The sequence below is a fragment of the Acartia tonsa genome, chromosome 5, assembly GCF_053477335.1.
Source record: "Acartia tonsa isolate MP-2025a chromosome 5, ASM5347733v1, whole genome shotgun sequence".
NCBI lineage: Eukaryota > Metazoa > Arthropoda > Copepoda > Calanoida > Acartiidae > Acartia > Acartia tonsa.
The window spans coordinates 30,139,330-30,163,138 of NC_137264.1; the positions used below are offsets into that span (position 1 = coordinate 30,139,330).

The 23,809-nt window shown below is 30.8% G+C and overlaps 1 protein-coding gene across 1 annotated transcript in view; it reads right to left on the reverse strand.

Moving 5' to 3' along the window:
• The window catches only part of LOC145319248 (uncharacterized), a 120,295-nt gene that overhangs the window by 50,087 nt on the left and 46,399 nt on the right, over positions 1-23,809 (reverse strand). The window contains exons 4-5 of the mRNA XM_080161255.1: positions 9,630-9,729; positions 5,196-5,255 (exon numbers count right to left, since the gene is read on the reverse strand). Coding sequence (XP_080017381.1) covers positions 5,196-5,255; positions 9,630-9,729 — 160 coding nt within the window. The remainder of the gene's footprint in view (positions 1-5,195; positions 5,256-9,629; positions 9,730-23,809) is intronic.

The following is a 23,809-nucleotide window of genomic DNA, read 5'->3' on the forward strand; positions in this document are numbered from 1 at the left end:
ATAAATAACTATTTCTCCTTAGAAATTCCATTTAAATACTGCCGTAATGGACAGACGGTTAAACAAAGCAATATAATATACCCGTAGCTTATATTAGCCATGGGGGCGGGGGGGGGGGGAAACTGACGGGCAAACGGATGGGCATCTGAAATAAAGTAGCTTCGCTACGAAAAAAAATATTTTGAGAAATTAAAATAAATCATAAATAAACAAGGATGACAACATCCATAAAAGCGAAGCACTGAAACGGTAGGACAAACGGACATTAACACTTGTATAGTATCTGAACTGAATAATCAGAATTTAAAAGTATAAGAGCCAAAGCAAAATTGTAAGTAAATTTGTTGAAAAACTGCTTGAAGCAGGATAATATTTATGGACATACTTACATTTTTGGACTTGATTATAGAGTTGCTTCGCTTTTAATATTGTTCTTTGTTGTCCCAGGAATCAATATACCAAAAATCAGATCAAACGGACATTAACACTTGTATAGTATCTGAACTGAATAATCAGAATTTAAAAGTATAAGAGCCAAAGCAAAATTGTAAGTAAATTTGTTGAAAAACTGCTTGAACACTTGAAAATTTGTTGTTAAAAAAGTAGAAAAATCAACATGTTTAAAATGGACGTACGGACATTCTGATAATGATTATAGAGTTGCTGCGCTTTCTAAATCGTACCCAACTACTACAGGAATCATCATGCAAAGTTTGAAATCGATAGGACAATTCTAACATGCCTAAATCAACGAATAAAAGCTATCTATCTCGGACGGACGTACGGACGGACGTACGGACGGACGGACGGACGGACGGACGGACCGACCCTAATTATAGAAAAGCTTCGCTTTTAAAAACGGAGAAAAAATAAATGAAGAAATGACGCAGTGAAATAAGATATATTATATGCATGGTAATAAGTGAGAAAGATAAAGAGATAAGACAGATACAAAACAAGGATGACAACATCCACAAGAGAGAAACTCTGAAACAGTGGGACAAACGAACATTAACACTTGTAGAGTGTCAGAACTGAATAATCAAAATATAAATGTATAAAACTTGAAACAAAATTGTAAGTAAATTTGTTAAAAAATTGCTTGAATATTTAAGGACATACTTAAAGTTTTAGTACTTGATTATAGAGATGCTTAGCTTATAACAGGAAATAGATACAGGAATCACCATGCAAAGTTTGAAATCGATAGGTAACTTTACAAAGTGTCTCAAAAATCAGCAATGTGATGTCATAAAATGAGGGATTATTCATCTCTTTTTTAGGGGTTTGCTTTCCCGGACCGACCATAATTATAGAAAAGCTGAGCTTTTAAAAAGAAAGAGCAAAGGAGAAAAGAAGGATAATAAAAAGAGAAAAAAGTTAGGTATCTAAAAGGGATAAGACAATGACCAATAAATTGGTGTACATTCCCAATGAGAATACACTAAATTACCCCTTCTCTAGCGTAAAATTAGTGGTTGGAACTTATAGACGCTCAACTTATAAACAAAGTCCCCAAAGTTGTAAAGCCAACAAATAAGAAAGCGTTATTTAAAAACTTTGGGGACTAGTGTAATAAACTGCTCATTGTCCCCTCTCTCTCTCTCTCTGGAAAAAAGTGCTTGTTTTTGCAAGAATTATTTTGGCATTTCTTGAATAACAAGCAAAATATAAAAGAGTCGTTAAATAGATAGATACAACAAGAACAATTATTTCATTAATTAGCATGGCAAAAAAATGGAAAGAAAAAGAACAATTAATTTGAATACAGTTTGAATAGAACAGAAATATGTATTATTTAAGGATTTCTCAATATTTGATGATTGAGAGTTCGAAACCTTGAGAGATAAGACATTGGGAAAAAATGATATTAATCTTTAATTATAATAAACAACATTACCCTTTTCTGTAGATTAGAATCAAATAAGTTTAAAGTCCAACGTTCACTTCATTTCTGGGACCGACCGACACAAACTGTAGAGTAGCTATGTAACTAGAAGTATATTGCAAACATTCCCAACGCACACAAGGATGGCAAAGTTCATCTGATTTCTCATTGGTTTACAGGGCGCGCCAATTATTTTGCGCACTTTTTCTTAAGGAAAAATCTCAAAGGATGTCTATACTCCCCCCCCCCCCACAAAAAAAACCTCCACCCGCCCATGACAAATTTACAAGCACCCTATTAATCCTTAAAATTCAAAAATAGTTTTAAGCCTTTAATTGTTACATTTCCTGCACCCCCCCCGCTAAAAAAAAATGAAGGGATCATATATTACATGACAGTAGTAATGGTCTTCGAACTTAATTTTTAGAAGAAACTATCTGAAAATGTTAAACTAATTTTGAATCACCCTGTAAAAGGCAGACAAAACTTCAAAGCTCCCTTTTAAAGCAAGTTGAATTATATGTGAGGTTAATGTTTTCAGACTGACCCTAATATCTAATCCAACAAGGACAAGTATCTACATTAGTAACAAAATAGCTGCAAATATTTTTTTCGTGAAATGCTAAAGTAAGAAGATGCCTGTCTGTGTGTACCGCTAACCGCTTGACCGATATCATCCTCCTTTACAGTGAAGCTTCTTATAGGTCAAAAGAAGGTTTTTGATAACGATTTGGGATAAAAATCGTTCAGATGATATTTTCAATTTTGTATTATTTTGTTGTTTTATCATTTTTGTATAAGAAAAATATTAAAGAGATGTTTAAAAGAATTTTGTATCGGCGATATGTTCGTAGCATAAAAAGAAAGCGTTGTCGATTTTTATTATATGTAGCATCCTTATAATAAAGTAACAGATAGTTTGTCAATTTGTTTGTACCGAAATGGTTCTCCTTTACAGGGTAGCTTTTCGTAGCCGTCTGTATAATTCGCTATAATTTTTTTTAGGGGCGCGAAGACCAATGTATTTATGAAACGTTAGCGGTAACTATAGCACACCTTGTCAGGGATCTAAAGGGATAAGACAATGGCCAATAAATTTATGTACATCCCTAATTATGACACACAAAATTAACCATTCTGTAGATCAAAATTAGTGGATGGACCTATGGAACACTCAACTTAATAAACCAACTTTAGGGACTAGTGTAATAACCAGCCCATTGTTCCCTCTCACTCTGACACCTTGTTGTATGATTCTACACGACGTGGCCATTAATTATTCTATAAACAAGATTGTCAACATTTATTTCCTACATTTCCATTGTATAGTAAAGTTTTAATAATTAGATGTAAGACATCAAAGCTTATAGGAATAGAAATAATCTAGGTTGGTTCCTTTAACTGAGTGTCCAAACGTTTTAACGACTTTTTTTTCGATCTACAGAAGGGGTAATTTTGTGCATCATCATTGGGAATGTGCATCAAGTTTTCGGCCATTGTCTTATCCCTTTAAATTCCTGTCTTATGTCACATGTCCAATGGCTTGCCAAAGTTCAGTGCTAAACAAGACACTACAAGGACATCAATTAACCAAAGCTGCAGCAAACTGCAAGGATATTCAAGAAATTATTTTTGCTTAACATACATAACATTGATTTTAAAAAGTTCTATACATAAAAGTTTGAACACTCAACTAAAATAACAAACTAATCAAACTTTACCAAAGTCCCTAAAGTTGTTAAGTCAACGAATAAGAAAATGTTATTATTAAACTTTGGCGACTAGTGTTATAAACAGCCCAGTGTCCACTCTCACTTTGCTTTTAGCGTATGTTAAGTAGTACTGAGCGGAAGACCGAGCACACTGATTTGAAATTAATGCCTAGATAATGTATGAAAATTTCAACTTAACAAGTTTATAATAATAACTTAGTACTTTCATGTTATGTAATATTCAGTAATAATTAGATAGCTAGGGGTCATTATTCAGCCAGCACAAAACATATTTAAGTTATGATAATCTACACTTTAGTAGCGAATCTACTCTATAACAAGTAAATTCGTAAGATTCATTTATCCAATCTAGCTGTTTTTATTTTGTATACTAAAGGATAAACTAATTGAAACATTAAATTTTCAGTTTTTTTTATTCTTTTCTAATAAAATTTTTCTAGGTCAGTAATATTATTAATCCCCCCCCCCCTTTTTTTCATAATATTCGATAAACAATTTAAGTATAGGGACATGGGTTTCTATAACTCACTTCTCTAAATTAAAGCCCTGAGGCTGGGGACGGAGCCACTTTCAATTGTGTAATAGTTATTTCTCGTATCGTATTATAAACGGCTTTCCGCGGTTATAGAATGTACAATTATAAGATTAAAACTAGTTTTTTTAGCCCCGTGGTGCCGAAGTCTAGCATCGTATTATATCCAGTTTTCTACGAATATAGAAATGTACAATTATAAGATTAAAACTAGTTTTTTAGCCCCGTGGTGACGAAGGCACCGGCTAAAAAAACTAGTTTTAATCTTATGATTGTACATTTCTATATTCGTAGAAAACTGGATATAATACGATGCTAGACATAGTTTTTTCGTATTCATGAGAACCGGTTCCTATCCACTGGATTGAATGAATACGAGAAAGAATATTACAAGAATGTAAATTGCTTGGCAGAGAACATTAAGCAGATTTAATGTAAAATTTGGATCTAGATGAGAATATATACTTCAGATTTGAAAAGTTTTTAAAAAGAGGGTTGAAAGTGGGAAATTCTTTTCTCGTATTTATTCGAATCCGGTGGATAGGAACCGGTTCTCATCCATACGAAAAAACTATGTCTAGCATCGTATCATATCAAGTTTTTTACGAATATAGAAATGTACAATCATAAGATTAAAACCTTCGGCATCTCGGGGCTAAAAAAACTAGTTTTAATCTTATAATTGTACATTCTATATCCGCGTAAAGCCGTTTATAATACGATGAAAGAAATAACTATTACTCTTTATATGGATTACTTTTACCCCTCCATATACTGCTTCTCTGTAAAGAAGAATCAAATGGGGGACTGCATTTCCCACATACAGTTGAATCTCATGACCATGCACACTGCACAGTAAGTACCTCCTTTTAAGGACCTGAAATCAAAGGGTTGGTTGTCTGCAATAGTTGATAGGTTAGCGTCTTGGGATCTAATATGAAATAATGAAGTAGATTTCTAGAATTCTTAGTAGCAAACAGACATACTTACATACATCCTACTCTCTTGTCTAGGATAAGTTAAGATTAAAAACTATACTTACATTTACAGTAACTCTTAAAGACCACAGGGACAGCTCTATGATTCCATACGTTTCTTCGGACTAAAAATAGATAAAAATATTATAATAATAACCCAAGCAAAAAAAATATTTTCAAAAATATGAGGCGCTTTTAAATTAGTATACAAGTTCTAATACTCACTTGTAGAAATAGGAAGAATTGCAGGGTTCTAAAGGGACAAGATAATGGCCGCTAATTTGAAATACATCCCTAATGATAATAACCAAAGTTACCTCTTCTGTAGATTAAAATAAGTGGTTGAAACGTTTGAACACTAAACTTAATGAACTAACCAATGAACATTCACTAATCCCCAAAATTGTTAAGTCATCGAATAAAAAATTGTTATTGTAGAACTTTGGAGACTAGTGTAATAAACGTAATAAACAGCCCATTGTCCCCTCTCTCTCTGAAACAATAGTGTTTCTATATCTACGTTTCAAAAAGTTTCTGCACTTTTTATCATACATGTTCTTGTTTTATATGATTTTGCGATAAAACTTAATGGATGGATAATATATTAATGTTGTATATGCTTTAAATTGATTTCAAATTTTCTAGTCTTCAAGGAAAGGAATATACCTTCTTTAAAACAATTCAAAGAAAGCAAAAAATAGATGATTTTTATAGCTACCCTGTAAAGGAGAACCATATCGGTTCAGCGGTTAGCGAGATCCTTGAAACCGACTGACAGACAGACATACATACAGAAAAAGATCTTGTTACTTAATTATAACAATGTCCTAAAGAAAGGTAGATTTACATTATTTATTTATAAAGATTTAAAAATCGAAAATTTTCCTTTAATGAGACAAATAAACTTACTAACAAACATAATTCTACTCGAGGATACTTGTACTTAGTCCTTAATTTTATATCCTGCTGTTTTGCAGAGTGCTTGCAAATTATCTCTTACACATCTACTATATTTTCTCGGGGATCTAAAGGGATGCGACAATGGCCTTAATAAAATAAAATAAAATTGATATACATCCCCAAGGATGATACACATAATACTCAATTTTAACATAAAATAGCCTAAAACCTTCCCCAGTGGTGGAGCTTCCCTAAAATGGAGTACTCAGTTGATTGTTATTATGCATCCTTCACCCCTGATTATTCTTTTGACAGAGGATTTGGTATGATATTGTTATTGTGTATCCCTTATCCCTGATCACCACTTTGCCAGAGATAAAGAAAACTTGTTACTGTACATCTTTAATCCCTGATATCTATTTCCAGTGGCATTTGTAGGAAAACTTGTTTCTGTACATCATTTTACCCCTGGTTACTCTTTTGACAGAGGATTTGGTAGGTTTTGTTATTGTGTATCCCTTATCCCTGATCACTACTTTGCTGGAGGTAAAGAAAACTTGTTACTGTACATCCTTAATCACTGATAACTATTTTGCCAGAGGATTTGGTAGGATATTGTTATTGTGCATCCACAATCCCTGTTTACTCTTTTGATAGAAGATTTAGTTGGATATTGTTATTGTGTATCCTTTATTCCTGATTCATATTTTGACAGAGGCATTTGTAGGAAAAATTGTTACTGCACATCCTTTATCCCTGATAACTATTTTGCCAGAAGTATTTGTAAAAAATTGTTTCTGTACATCCTTTTACCCCTGATTACTCTTTAGACAGAGGATTTGGTAGGATATTGTTATAATGTATCCTTTATCCCTGATTACTACTTTCCCAGAAGAATTTGTAAAAAAAATTGTTCCTGTGCATCCTTTTACCCCTGATTACTCTTTTGACAGAGGATTTGGTAGGATATTATTATTGTGTATCCTTTATCCATGATAACTATTTTGCCAGAAGTATTTGTAAAAAATTGTTTCTATACATCCTTTTACCCCTGATTACTCTTTAGACAGAGGATTTGGTAGGATATTGTTATAATGTATCCTTTATCCCTGATTACTACTTTCCCAGAAGAATTTGTAAAAAAAATTGTTCCTGTGCATCCTTTTACCCCTGATTACTCTTTTGACAGAGGATTTGGTAGGATATTATTATTGTGTATCCTTTATTCCTGATTCCTATTTTGACGGATTTATTCGTGAGAGAAATTGTAAGCTTAGCAAATGAATTTTTAATCCCACATTAATCAACTATTAGTGGATAAAATCCCCTTTTCTGTGAGAGGAAAATTCCTTCTCCTTAAAAAGTAAGTCTTTGTGGATAAGAAGATCTGTCTATACACTACAACAAGGATGACAACATCCATAAAAGCGAAGCTCTGAAACGGTAGGACAAACGGACATTAACACTTGTATAATGTCAGAACTGAATAATCAGAATGCGAATGTATAAGAGTCAAAGCAAATTTATAAGTAAATTTGTCAAAAAACTGCTTGATACAGGATAATGATTATGGACATACTTACATTTTAAGGACTTGATTATAGAGTTGCTTCGCTTACAATATTGTACCTTGTTGTCCTAGAAATCAGTATACCAAAAATCAGACCAATCGGATAATTAGGTCACATACAAATTTGTTGTTAAAAATGTAAAAAAAATCAACATGTTTAAAATGGACGTACGGACATTCTGGTAATGATTATAGAGTTGCTACGCTTTCTAACTCGTACCTAACTATTACAGGAATCACCATGCAAAATTTGAAATCGATAGGACAATTCTAACATGCCTAAATTAACGAAAAAAGCTATTTAAAAAAGTAAAAAAATCAACATGTTTAAAATGGACGTACGGACATTTTGGTAATGATTATAGAGTTGCTAAAATTAACGAAAAAAGCTATCCGTGACGGACGTACGGACGGACGGACGGACGGACGGACCGACCCTAATTATAGAAAAGCTTCGCTTTTGAAAATCTCCCTGTCGATTGGTAAAATGTTTTCATACTATCAAGGAGCTAAAATGTTGGAAAAGAGAAGAAAAAGTCTAGAGGTAGTAGATTTTACCATATTTTCTTTAGAACTAACCCTACGGTGCTTTACCCAGGCTAACCTAACCCAATCTAATCTCATAAAAAATTCTGACTTTTTGGAGGGGAAGGGGGGGGGGCTGATTAGACTTATTTCTTGTAAAGTGATTTGGGACTTAATGAAGTGCATTACACACTACCACCGTGTAAATTTTTAGCAAGGATACTACACTAGAAGAAAATAACTATTCATTGTTGATTAATATAAGTAGCATAATCAGTAATTTGCTATCATCCTTTTTATAGTCGTGAAATAATTTAAACATTACATTTACTAAATATGGAACAAGCTTCCCTAAACTTTCACAGTATAGCAGTTTAATACTATTTTCTATAACAATAATTATAAAAATACAGATCATGGAAAGAAAACGAAGAAGCGAGTTTCGTCGAATTTTCAAAGTAGCCTTTCTCCTATTTCAAGACCCTGCACAGTGCAGGGGGGCAATTATTAACATTTACCAAACCTAACCTAAAATAACCAATTAAAAGCTTCTGTGAAAATATGACTATACTAGCTAATTCTTTTTCTGTCCATGATAGAAAAATAATTCTTTGAATATATTTATTTTAACAACCTAGGCATTTTTAAAATTAGGTATTTTTAAATAAGGCTTTTTTAAATTAGGTATTTTTAAATTAGGTGTTTTGTCACTTTAGACATTTATAAAATTAGGCATTTTTAAATTGGGTATTTTTAAATTAGGTGTTTTGTCCCCACTCCCAAAATTTCACTTATTTAATGCGTTTTTAAGGATCATAAAAATATTGACTTTTCAATAATAAAGCAAAAAAAATATTTTAAAAAGATTCTTATTTAAAAATCTAATGAATCATGGATATAAAGGTTAAGCCAATCCCCAATGATGTATCACAAAATTACTTTTTTTTATAACAATTATAGTGGTTGAAACGTTTGGACACTCAACCTAATGATCCAACCAATCAAAATCAATAAAATTACCCAAAATTGTTCATCCAAATAATAAGAAAAACTCAAATTACCAAGCTCAAAAAAATCAAAAATGGACAAAAGGGTAAAGTCAGTTATTAAGCAAATGTTAGTATCAAATCAAGAATCCTTTTAATATAAACAAATATTTATGTTTTTTTTTGTCGCATGACCGACAGACTGACGTACCAAGTAAATTATATACTGAATGATCATCGGTAGGCATAGGGAATATTAACAAAAAACTTTGTCATGTTTATCTTGATTAGAAAATTAGCTTCGAAAATATTTTGACGGACAAATTTTCAAATTTTAGTATAGCTTCGCTTATAAAAAAAACCGAAGCAGCTTATAGTGTCTAATAAAAATGACGTCATACAATACAAATGACTTATGATAGGCCAGTATACATTTTATCATTGGTCAATATAAATGTATACTGGTATTGTATGACACCGATTTTATTAGGCACTATTAGCTGCTTCAGTACACTTACCCAATGTTTGATGGCCATAAAAAGCACAAGCCCTGCTTCTGGGAAAATGTACATCATATTTGCTATGATCCAACTCAACAGTAATCTTGTCTGCTTTGTCCTGAAAAATTAATAGTTATTGTTCGGATTAATAAAAATATGAGAATAGCTATATATCGCATCATATTAGAGACAGCTTTTCGCGGATAGTCAAATACAAATTATAAGATAGTTTCATTTTTTATTAGCCTCAAGGGTGTAAATATTCTTATTTTTCTATAATTCATGGTTTTTCATGATGGTTCTGGTTCTAATTGCGATAAAAAGGCGATATCCTATTATATATAAGGTTTTTTTTTTGTCTGTAGCTTAATAATTTGATAACTACTGAACCGATTGAGTTCTTCATTTAAGAAAGCTTCACATTGGTCCTTTTATGGCTTTAGGCTATTTTATTTTCAAATGTAAGTCTTGGGATGGTGTTAGGCTACTTTCTGTCCTTTCCTACCCATTTAAATACAGAGCTCCAAGACGCTAGTTGTGCAGCCTCTAGTAGCAAATAAATAAGCGAGGTGTTTATTGATTAAGTGAAGCATTGGAACAATGGAAAGAGTGCTGTAATAATAATTTGATCTATCAATGCAATCAACTTAGATGAATTGATGATACACTAAGCTCAACAAGTATGTCATGCAGGGAGGTAGGGAGGGGACATCGAACTGTAAATAACACTGGTAACCAAAGGTTTTAAACATTTGTTGGCTTAATAACTTTGGGTACTTTAATTGAATATTAATCAAATTGAAGGTGTCCAAACTTTTTCATCAGAAATTTTCACCGGTAAATAGAGTAATTATTTTGTTTATTATCATAGGAGATGTACATCAAACTATCCTTATCTTATCTTATCATGTCTTATCCCTGAAGTCATGACACAAAAATTGTTGAAAAATGTTGGGAAATTCGTCTTAAACTGGGACAAAATTGGAGATTTATTGTCGGATCGTGATTCAACGAGGGCCCTCTTCAAAGTTAAAGAGTGTGTGTGTCTTTAAAACAAATAATAATACTTTTGAAAATAGCCTTAAACATGCACAGGACAAATATGGAGATTTCTCAGAAATAGTTGTTTGCTTTATATTATAAGACATAATTACCAAAAAGAAAAATTTGAATTAATATCATAAAAGTGAAATTGATAATTATGTGTAAGTTAGCCTGAGCAAATCTCGAATTACTTTCGTTCGTAATAGAAACTAAATTTAGAATATTAAACTATTCATGAAATCCCTATCATAGTTAAAAAAAAATTACTATTATAATGAACTAAATTACATCAAAAAGGAATCATACCATTTTTGAGTCAGTAAGGTTTGGTTAATTTGGGGCTTATTAGAATTTAAGTATTATTTAGACCCCCTGCAGGGGATTAGGGACATTAGTTAGAAGATTTAATCTCCTGTATTTCATATTTAATGAAGCTGGCTAATTTTAGAAATTTACTGTTTTGCATGCTCATTCAAATAGGGGAAATAGGACACAGTTCACGCCCCGTCGTCGATGTACTGAATTTTAGTTTACGAAAGTGTACTTAGCATCCGCGTCCTATCTCAATATTTACTACTAGCAAAAAAAGCTACAAACTTCAAAAATAAAAATCTGAATTTGAAAAATAAAAAATTTGAATGTATAATGTATAAATCGTTTAACCTTTGACCGGAGTAGCTGAAAATAGCGTTTGCAATAATTGGGTTATCTTCTGTACAACTTTAAAAACGATTGAAGAATTAGGAAATCCATTTTTAGCACATCCCATCGTCACATTTGGTGTTCAATCACTTTCGCAAAATATTTCATTAGCTCAAATTATTTTTAGAATAAAAAAAAAATTAAGTTTGCTCTCATATTAAACACTGCTATCTAATCATAATAGTAGTAAGATAATTAATTACTTAGCTGTTATATAAGATAGACTTCTTAACTTATCCCTAAACCAAAAATCATAATTTTATGAAGTCGTTCCTTAATGGTGCTTTAAAGTAAATTAAATGCGTAATTGAATTTTACTGAATTGTTTAAACACCGTGGTTTTTTATCCTGGTGTCTCATTTGCTGACTTTGGTGTGCATACACTTTCGCACATTTATCATGAAAACCAAAGTAGAATTGACGACCTTTTTATCTGCCCCCAAAATAATATTTTAGATTTATTTCGCTTCTTGGTTATACCTTATTCTTGCATGTAATCATATCAAAACTGCAACTCTATTTTTATTTATTTACATCTTATTTATTTGCTATTTTCATATTTTAGAAATATTATTTCTATGTGGAAGTAAAGGTAGAACCTAATTTTGTGTCTTACCAATGATAATTATAAATTATACTCTTTCATACCTAAATAAAGTTAATAGTTATAGAGCTTTAGAATATTTCATATGAAGAACAGCAGGAAGAAACTAAACTGCAAGGTTCATCATATTATTAATTTTTTTCCTTTTCTGCCATTATAGTTTTACAAATTTCTTTTTTTTTATTTATCTTTTAATATGTAAAATTAATATGATTTATGCCATTTAGAGGGTGCCATGTTCATCGAAATATATTTAAATAAATAACTAAAGAAGTATCAGACTTTTTCACTCAGTGAATTTATCATAACAAAACTGTCAATTGATGTTTTTTTTCTCCATGCATTAAGTACAGATAACCCTTAGTTCAGGGATCTTAAGGGATAAGACAATAGACTATAAATCAATATACACTCCTAATGAAGATGAAAAACAAAATTAAACCTTTAATTTAATTATTGGTTTAACGGTTTGATCATTACTAAGCCAACCAACAAAATTCTCTGAAAGTATCCAAAATGTTTCAGCCATATTGGATAAGAAAATGTAATTATAAAACTATGGGTACCAGTATAATTTACATTCTAAGAACAGCTGCGACATTAAAACTACAAGAGAAATATATAATCCTTAATATTAAATTATTATGTTTTAAGTCTCTCTATTTGACAATATCTATTTTTCCATCTTTTCCAATATTTCTCCAATATACTAATTGTTAGGTCGCTAGATCCCTTTCAAAGCATTTCTATAAATAGGGTTGGTCCGGAACGGATAGCTTTTTTCGTTAATTTGACATGTTGAAATTGTCCTATCGATTTCAAACTTTGGATGGTGATTCCTGTAGTAGTTTAATACGATTTAGAAAGCGTAGCAACTCTATGATCGTTACCATTATCCTGTATTTGTGCAGTTTGTCATCAAATTTACTTACAATTTTGTTTCGACTTTTATACATCTTATTTCTGAATATTCAGTTCTGACACTCTACATGTGTTAATGTTCGTTTGTCCTACCGTTTCAAAGCTTTGCGTTTATGGATGTTTTCATCCTTGTTTACACAGGATATGTACCTCCCTCTTAAGACAATAACATCCATATTAGCGAAGCTCGTTAAGTTAGACAAAATCTAAAAAAGCCCTTGAAAAAGAATAACCTAGTTTATCCTTAAACAAGTTGCTTCGTCCTATTTCTAGGGGAGGAAGGAGAATGTCAGAAAAAAAAGCCTAAAACCACTCACAGATATTTTTTAAGCTTTCCTGAAAAGTACAACCAACTCGGCCCAGCAATTTCGAGATCTTTAGCTTCAGACGAAAAAAACCTTACCACTTTATATGGTAGAATGGTATTTTTAAAAAAATACTGATTACAAGGCGTGCGCGGTGTATAGAATGTGTATTTAAATTTTCTCTATTGAGCTTTGAGAAGCTTAACAATAGCTTTTGAATAAGGCGGAAAGTACTAAAGAATAATTTTAGGCGCGCAACCACTCAATAAGTTGTACTGCGATTTAACTGTATGTTTCGTTCAATATATAAACGCAGGGATATAAAGGGATAAGACAATAGCCGATAGATTGCTGTTAATCCCCAATGATGATAAAAAAAATTATTCCATTTGTAAATAATAATTAGTGGTTGAAACATTTGGACACTGAACTAAATGAACCAACCAATCAAACCCAAAGTTGTAAAGCCAACAAATAAGAAAACATTATCATAAAAACTTTGGGGACTAGTGTAATGTCCCCTCCCTCCCTCCATAAAATAAACGTGTAATGTACACAAAAAATTAAACATTAAAAATTAAGAAAATATTTGTATCGGATATGAAGAAAAACTAACAATATGGTTATGAAACAGGATATACTTCCATCTATTCATTCTATACGCATTTTAAAAAATATCATGTTTTATCAAAATCTTTTAACAATTTTCTTTTTCATCAAATCATCAAATATCGTAGATTTTAGAAATTAAAATCGTAGCTACTCTATAACTAGAGCCCGGCCGAGAAATAACTCCACCGTCCAAGAAAATGTTTGATCTTTTTAACAAAATCTCAAAATCCTAAGAATATGTTATTTTCTACAAGTTTTATTACAATACCTGCCAAATGTGAAAAAGTTATTCTTTATAGGTATTCATTATATTATCTATATTAAAAAATTATTCCTTTTCTACTATTTCTATATAAATTTTAAACAGAGCTGGATCTTTAAATGTGTAGCCGTTGCTGTAGCCGTAACCAGAGGCACAGCCACTAACCTAAAAGCAATCTTTAAATCAAATTTTAAATATTTTAGAAATAATTTAAATTAATAATTATAATATTACAATTATAAATTAATTTAATTTTTAATTAAAATATTTTAAGTCAAAATCTTTCAAAATCCATGTTTTATTGGCAAGCAGTGGCGACGGCTACGGCTACAACTACGGCCACGACTACGGCTACGGCAATTGCTACACATTTAATGATCCAGCTCTGAAAAATAATTAGCAAAATAAAATTTATAAAAACTTTATCTTTTAAGTGGTAAAAGACTTTGTCTAATTTATGATAGACTTTCAAAACATAACATTAACACCTACTGAAAATATTGACAAGAGAAAAAGTAAGCAAAAATGTTAAATTCAAAGTACTTCTATAATATTATTACTTTTACTAACTGTAATTTGGCCTTTAGAGAATTTAAATTAGTATTTTCATTTTAAAAAAAAAGAATGACAACATTCACAAATCTAAATTTAGAAATAGACAACACTACTAAGGTCCTAACAATTACAGCGTACTTTAAAGCTATTTAAAAACAGATCATGTCTTATTTCTTAATTTCAAATATTATTATTTCAAAATCTTTTGCATGTTAAAATTTTAATATATGTTCACAAATTATTTTTTATAAAATTTTGAAATCTAAAGTTATTACGTCTAGTTGTGATATTTTGATTTAATTTACTGTATCCTTATATTAAAGTAACAGGATGTAAGTCTTTTGGTCTGAATCTTATCATCTTGCTAATCGCTGAACCGATATGGTTCTTCTTTGCAGTAAAGCTTCCTTTAAGCCCAAGAAAGATTTTATTTATTTTCAAACAGCTATACAGGTCTTTGACTAAATCTAAGCCAATTTATTAATCAACTAGCGGTTTCGCCCCTAGCCTCTATGGGCTTTGCAACAAAAGGTAAATAAAAATTTAAAAAAAAATTAAGTATTTCTGGTGCTGCCATTTTATTTGAAGTAACTGCCTAAAAACATTTTTTTTTGTGGGGGGGGGGGTTAATTTTTGGGGCGTTGGGGGTGTCCCATCCCTCAAGAAAATAGCTTAAAACCACCAAAGGACCAGTAGGTATATTCCCTGAAGAGTTCAGACAGACAGACATCGTTCTGCTTTGTATTATAGACATTTTGTCAGGAGATTGTACTTGTTATGACATAAACCTAAAAATATGCTAAAAACATTTCCAGAATGCCTTCGACACCAATTTATATCAGTTGATTTAGAACCGGTCCTCATCCATACGGAAAAATCATGTATGACATCGTATTAAAGACAATTTCTAACGAATATTAAGATAAAAAAACATAAAATTAATTATTTTCATTTTGATATCCACGGAAAGTTGTCTATAATACATGCGATAAATGACTATTTTAAATATGAAATTTTCAAATATTTTGATTCGCAATACCAATAGTACCTGTTGGTCAAGCTTGGTTGGCATAGATAATAAAAGGTTGAGCATAAAAACAAAACTTTCCGTATATAATTTGCTTTTTACTCCTTTTTTTCTTATTGCCTCTTCCGCTATATTTTTTTTTATAGATATTACACCATTACCTGTAGCGTAGATACTCTATAGCTTTTTTGTTCGTATTTTAGCTTACCGCAAAGTTACTGTTCTCTTTTCATCCCTTAACTTTAGTTGTTGTTCAAAGATAACATTTTCTGAACCTTTTTAAAAATTAAATAAAGATGAAGTCATAACAAAAATAAATAAATATGACAAAATTTATAGAAATGAAACTCTTCTAAATATCATGACATTAACTCTTGAATAAGTTTCATAACAATCAGACAATTCTATCATGCTTAAAATATACTTAATTGCTATATTTGACCCAATGTATATAAAAGCTTTGAATTTAAAATACATCAATTACCAAAAGCAAAGAAAAAGACAAATTTAAGTAAAGAAAGTTTGATTAATTAAGTTATTTGTAATTATCGTCTTAGAAAAGTTAAGGGTATTATAAACTGAACAAGAATAACAACATCAACAACAGCGAAGATCAATAATATTAATTACAAATATGCTGAGCTTTTAATGTCAAAGTTAAAAGAGTTTACAATACTCTTTAGAATTGAATTGCTTATACTAACAACGTGTCTAATAAGTCAAACTTTGAACTCAAATAAGTTTGAAATCTTTTTATCTAAAAAATCTAATTATTATTCTATTATATTTTTTACTTAGCTTAAGATTTCGATAACTACTAAACCAATTGAGTTCTCCTTTTTACGAAAACTTCACATAGGTTCTTAGGCTATTTTACTTTTAAATTTGGACTATGGGTGTTTTTAGGCTTTTTTCTATCCCTTCGTCTACAGACTCCTTAGATGCTAGGGGCGCAGCTACTAGTAATGATTATAGGCATACGCGTTTTCTTTATTATAACATTCTTAATAGTCGTACGCACGAACATACCATTAACGTAGAAAACATTTGATTTTACAAATACTCTAATGAGGTTAATTACTGACATATCATAATAAATATAAAAAGACTAGATCCCTAATCCCTTTATTGGACCAACATGAACATAACGTAGGAACAACCCGACCACATTATTTGTCAGAAAGAGAGCACATTTTGGAATGAAAAGGCAGTTATTTATTTGGGCGCTTTAAATATATGAGTTTTTTTTGTGAAAAACTGAGAAGTAATATTGTGTCTGATTGACCATCTGTTGAATAAATCTATTCTTATCACATTCAAGAAGCGTGGTAATTTGGAATCTTTGCATTTTAAGGAAAATCAAGATAAACTACTATAAATTAAGACATCAAAAATTGTACAACTTACTACTTTTAAAGAATATTTATATTAATACTAATAACAGTTTGCGTAATGCCTTGGTTTATTCACAGATTTATCTCATTACTCTAAACTCCAAATTCCTCAGCCATCTATTTTGTGCCCTTTACTACTTTCTTGTATGCTATAATGATATATTAATGACATTGGGTATAGTTCAAAGTTTTATTAGGTAGCACATCTAAACCATATCATTAAATATTAGGCAATTTCTTTAGTGCCTTATAGAAAAGTGACGTCAAACAAAACAAATGATCAATGATAGACCAGTATATTTTACCATTTGTCTATTACAATGAAAGGCCTATCATTGGTCATTTTATTGTATGGCATCATTTTTAATTAGGCACTATAAGCTGCTTCCAATTTAGCAATTTAATTGGGTTTTAATTATGACATGAGCTTAATATAAATTTAACTGTATTTTTTATTACAATTGTTTTGCGGTATAAAATGATAATTAAAACCATATGGAATTTTTAAAAACTTAAAAAGTCATTATCATTTGTAATGTAATATGTTATATAATTAAATAATAAATCATTAAGGCTGGTGTAATAAAAATTAAATTTGTTCAAAATAATAAAAACAAGGAATTTAATGTTCATAAGTACCGCTGCAAAAAAGGCCAACAATATTTTTGTTGGGGATAGTTGTAAAGTATCATTAAGTATGTATGAGTTTTGCTTGTAGCTGTCTATAGTGCCCTAGCAAAATAGGGATAGATAGATATCAACACGTTTGACGTCATAAAATACCCTATACCTCATCTCTTCTCTAAGGGGGTTTCTTTTCTCTTTTCCTCTACCATGACGACAGTAGAACACGTAAGCCAAACGCGAGAACATCTATCCCCATTCTGCTAGAGCACTATAGAATTAGACAGCTACGTCCATCCGTACATCAGTTCGTCTGATCTTACGTAACGGTTACCTAATAGAGTTAATTCAAGCTAGTTAAAATTGTCCTATAGACTTCAAACTTTGCGTTATGATTCCTGTAAAAGAAAAGTACGATTTAGAAAGCTCAGCAACTCTCTAATCGTTACCAAAAAGTCCATTTTAAACGTCCTGATATAAACTTTTTTTTACAGCATGTTATTGTATGATGCATTTATCCTATTCATCTGATTTTTAAAAGCGAAGCTTTTCTATAATTAGGGACGGTCCGTCCGTCCGTCCGTCCGTCCGTCCGAGATAGATAGCTTTTATTCGTTAATTTAGGCATGTTAGAATTGTCCTATCGATTTCAAACTTTGCATGATGATTTCTGTAGTAGTTGGGTACGATTTAGAAAGCGTAGCAACTCTATAATCATTACCAGAATGTCCGTACGTCCATTTTAAACATGTTGATTTTTTGATTTTTTACAACAAATTTTCAAGTGTTTTAATTATCCGTTTGATCTGATTTTTGGTTTATTGATTCCTGGGACAACAAAGAACAATATTATAAGCGAAGCAACTCTATAATCAAGTCAAAAATGTCAGTATGTCCATAAACATTATCCTGTTTTTAAGCAGTTTTTCGACAAATTTACCTACAATTTTGATTTGACATTTATACATTTATGTTCCGATTTTTCAGTTCATATACTATACAAGTGTTAATGTCCGTTTGTCCTACCGTTTCAGTGCTTCGCTTTTATGGATGTTGTCATCCTTGTTAGAGTATGATTATAAGAGTAACAAGCGAAGCATCTACATTATAAAGTCCTCAATTTTAATTAATTTTTCATCACATTTATGTACAAAAATTTGTTTAGACTTCAAGATCAATCTTCTGCTTATTAAGTTCTGAAACTAATTAAGTATTTATGTTTGTTTGTCATCATAACTTTTACTTTTAAATCTTCGCTTTTACATATGTATGTTGTCATACTTGTTATTTTAGACTTGATATAATTTTCCTTCCTAAATTGAGGATTGTAAAAAAAACTTAATGATTTGTCCATATGGTAAATATTCATCAGCTTTTTATATTTTTTTGCATTGTTCTTATCATGTTAAACTTTACTGTTAATATTATGTCGATACAAACTTGGTCTTTTTGTCATAGATTTTTACTATCCTATTCTATAAATTAGTAGGATTTTTGTTTGAATCTTAAGATTTTAATGACTACTAAACTGATTGCGTTAGCCTTTTTAGGGAAGCGTCACATAGGTCCATATATGGTTCTAGTCTATTTCAATTTTAGATTCAACCCATGGTTTTGGACCTTTTATCTGCCCCCTTCTTAAACGTTTGAATGCAGAGCCCCTAGGTGCTAGTCGCTAGTTAATGTTATTTTTTAAAAAGCTTTAAGTCAACAGTTTAACATTAATGACCACACTCCTGTTAAATTAACATTTTCTTTGCTGTTCTAATATTTACATAATCATCCTTGTCTTGATTATGAACTTTTTACTTCTTAATATGAAATCAACATTAGCTTTCTCTCTGGCTTCATGAATAAACCAGAGACTACAAACTTATAATATTTACAATTTATTAATAATAAGTATATATAAAATCTTGTATAAGTCATAAGTATACCATCAAACATTTATAATTTTGTATTACAATAAATAACAAACAATTAGACATCACTAAATTAGTCGGCATGCTTTTTTTATGAAAATAAGTCAGCTATATAAGTTGCATATATCACGAGAATATGATTATCAAGTCTTTGATATTTTTAAAACTACATAGTAGAAAATTGAAATTTAAATATATGCCCTATTTAAATGAATTTAAAACTATTTAACAGGAAAAAATATCCAGTTCACTGAATTCAAAGTTTGAATGCATTTCGTGCAACTACCCCTTTTGGAAAAAAAATTTAATCATCGAGTCGGCACATCTTCATTTTGCACATCATAGACCTCAGACAAACTATAGAGTAGGAGAACTTTAAACAATTTCTTATATATAGCTTTATACTTGATCTATGTTCATTCATCCACATATGGAACATTTGAAACACCTTTAAGGCAGTGTTCAAAGTCTTTTGGCCAAAGTATAATTACAACATATTATATGCTAAATTTATTTATCAATTTTTAATGGTCGTACTTTTGAGGCATTATCGTAATGAAGCTATTTAGTGAGGTTTGACAATAAATTTAGCATGAGACTCTTTTAGATTCAGCAATTTATAGCAACAACAGCAAAAATAGGCAAATTAACCAAATTAAACAAATAAATATGTCTAAAAAAAGCCAACGATATTTATGTCTCTCTTGTACTAACGAAAATTTTTACTGTGATTTAACCATTTTCATTTCTTTGAAAACCACCCTTAGTTACAGGTGAACTGAAATTAGTTTCCGAATGTGAACACATTTTCCTAGGTGTTTCCCAATCCTATCTCAATATTTGCTACTAGCTAAAAAACCTTCAAACTTCCAAAAAAAAATCTAAATTTGAAAAATTAAAACTTTGAATGTATAATGTATAAATCGTTAATACATTCAAATTTTGATTTTTTTTTGAAGTTTGAAGGTTTTTTAGCTAGTAGCAAATATTGAGATAGGATTGGGAAACACCTAAGAAAATGTGTTCACATTCGGAAACTAATTTCAGTTCATCTAGTTACACATACTTAAAATTTGTAAAAACCGCATAAAATACAACACTTTCATATTTTATGCTTACATTACAATTATGAATTTGAATTTTATATATTAAGTAGCACAGCTACAATATAAGTTTTACTTGTCATTAATGCTTCTGTTAGAACTAATGGCTGTCAAATCAAGCTAAGCAAATTAACCATTTCTTTCTTATTTACTTTGTATTATCATGTGCAACACTTACCCACATCTGTTTAGACTTGTACATTTATTTCAAACATTTTCATTGATGATTTGTCGTATGATACTCATTTTTAAACGTATCCTGGGTTTAATATTCTTTTTTTTTTAAATGTGTCATACGTTGTTTCTTTCTTATTTTTTAAATCTTTTTGCTCCCCTACATACAGGCATTTTTTTAAATAGCTTTATTGTATTTTGATATTTACTGATTTTTTAAATAGCTGTTTTACAATTGTACATAATGATCCTTGAAAATTTGCCTAAATCTGATGAAAATTGATTGAAAATTGAGGAAAATATTTGATCATTAAACCTAAAAGTGCATAAACATTGTAACAAGGATGACAAGGATTTATAGTAGTAAAGCATTACAAAATTATGGAAACACAAAGACTGATGTAGTAAGCAGATGTTCATCAAATACAGAGTAAAAAATCACAAAATATGTATTGGTCTTTTGTAGCATGTCCAACATACTGATAAACCAAGTAAATTATATTTGAATGTATATCTGACGTCATAAAATGAGGGAGATGAGATGAGAAGTGGGAAAGAAAACCCCTAAAAAAAGAGATGGATAATCCCTTATTTTCATGACGTCACACGGCTGATTTCTTGAGACACTTTGTCCCCCTATTTTTGAATGCTCCTAAAAATTATGATTTCCCCTATTTGTTATTTATTATACAGACGGACAAACATTTCGAATTATTGAGTAGCTCCGCTACTAAAAAAGGTGGACTCGTTTAAGAAGTCAAGAAATAAATTAAATTGGAGTGCTTTTACACTAAAGAATAGAATACATTACTAGTAAAGTTTCATAATTTTTTCATTTTAAAAGGAAATAGACAATTATGTCCATAAAGTAGAGCAGCAATAACAGAACTGCTATTGAAGCACAGACTTTATCATTTAAGAATTGTCAATAAGAATTGAACCAGTGGCAACCAGGGATAAGGGATGGGAAACGTAGGAAAATATTATTTCAGGCCTATTTCAAGCCTAGGCCTAATAAACCAGTTTTGGGATGGCGCAGTGGTTCGTCCTAAACGCTAATGAAAAAGCTGTGTGTGTGTGTGTAGATAAAGTATAGAATCAAATTCAGGTAGCTAGTTTAAAGTAAAAAACACAACTTTTTATAAACCTATATATTAATGGCTTTTGTTAAAATGAAGTTTTTTCTCTCCCAAAATTTTTTTATCTTTTACTTTGGTAATTTGAACTGTCAGAAAGCTATTGTTGGGTTTCCCTCAGACAGATTTTAGTTTGTATTATTTGCATTTTTATTAATGAGTAAAAATTTTATTTGAAAATTTCATTGCTAATTAAAATTCAAAATAAATAAATAAATATGCACTTGGGTAACATTCTATCAAGTTCTTTGGATACTATAATGTAATGATATATCTGTACTGTGTTGTATTGTACAAAAATTAGGGTTAAGGTGTTGTATCAATTCAGTATTAAATTTTTAAAATTCAAAATACAACATCTAATTTATAAACTACCAAATGAAAATTCGTAGCTACCTTCTTTCCAAAAAAAATAATCCCGTTATTTTTGTTTTTTCTATATGGCCCTTTTTTAATGTTTAACTCTAAGCAGATTTAATAATTAAACTAATGTGATCTAACACCATTTATATTTATTTTTTCGTAGCAGACAAATCATAATTTTTTCTAGAATTGTCTGCTTCTAAAATTTCCGCCAATTGGTGATTGGTTGATACAAAACAAGCCCAAATCACAGAACACTATTGGTTTAGAGCGGTAGCCAATATGAGCCGTCCGCCAGTAAGGTCAGTAAATTAGGCAAATGGTAAAAGTTGCATGATCCCTTTCAAAACCAGGCCGAGACCTAATTTATGGCCAGGTTTTCTATCCCTTATCCCTGGTGGCAACCAAAAATTTTGACACCCCTCTTATGATTTTTGACACCACCACTAAGCTAAAATTGATGGGGGTATAAATCAATACATACAGACGATAAGAGGGGTGTGATTTTATTGTAAGGGGGTAGATAAAGTCAACCCATACGTAATAAATATATTCATAAGTCGAAGAAAAAACGTCCATTGACTGTCAAATTGACGCGGGCGGTGAAAAGCGGGTTTTACTGGGGTGTAGGGGGTGGGTAAGCGTTGGAAAACCCCCTCTTCTACACGCCTCTGAAAAGAACATTAATAAATTTTACATGAAATGGATGCCTTAATTTTAAACCAAATTTTAATAATTTCATGTATATTCTTTAATCACTAATATTCCCTTTCTTCTAGAGAATAAAGGGTGGATTTTCATTAAATATAAATTATCATATACATAATGCATATAGTTTCTCTTATAAATACTTTCATTTTTATCAGCGTAGCAACGTTATAGAAAAATTAGAAAAATAAACCCTTTTTGTTGACCTTTGTTTGTTGTCATCCTTGTATATTTGAAATGTTTGTATTGTAATTATTTCCAGAGGGAGGAAGTGACAAATTTAATGAATGAATCTACTATCCTTTATTTCTCCTAAAATATTGAAAATTTATGTCAGAGTGTACATCCAAAGAAAGGGGAAGAAAAAACATTAAATCATTGGCAATATCATTAGGGGGGTGGGGGGGGGGGGCACTAAAATATCCTCCATTATCCTATCCTCTATCCCTGAATAAATCCAAACTCCCCGCTGAGGGATGTATGCATGCTAGAAATATATGTAATAGTAACTTTTTCTACCCCGTACTACAAGATTAACATGACAGTAAAGAAGGCAGGGTCGTCTTATCAGGAATCTTATTATTAGGCAGGGCCGTTTTATGAGAAATCTTATTGGGCAGGGCCGTTTTATGAGAAATCTTATTAGGCAGAGTCGTTTTATGAGAAATCTTATTAGGCAGAGTCGTTTTATGAGAAATCTTATTAGGCAGGGTCGTTATATTAGGAATTTTATTAGGCAGGG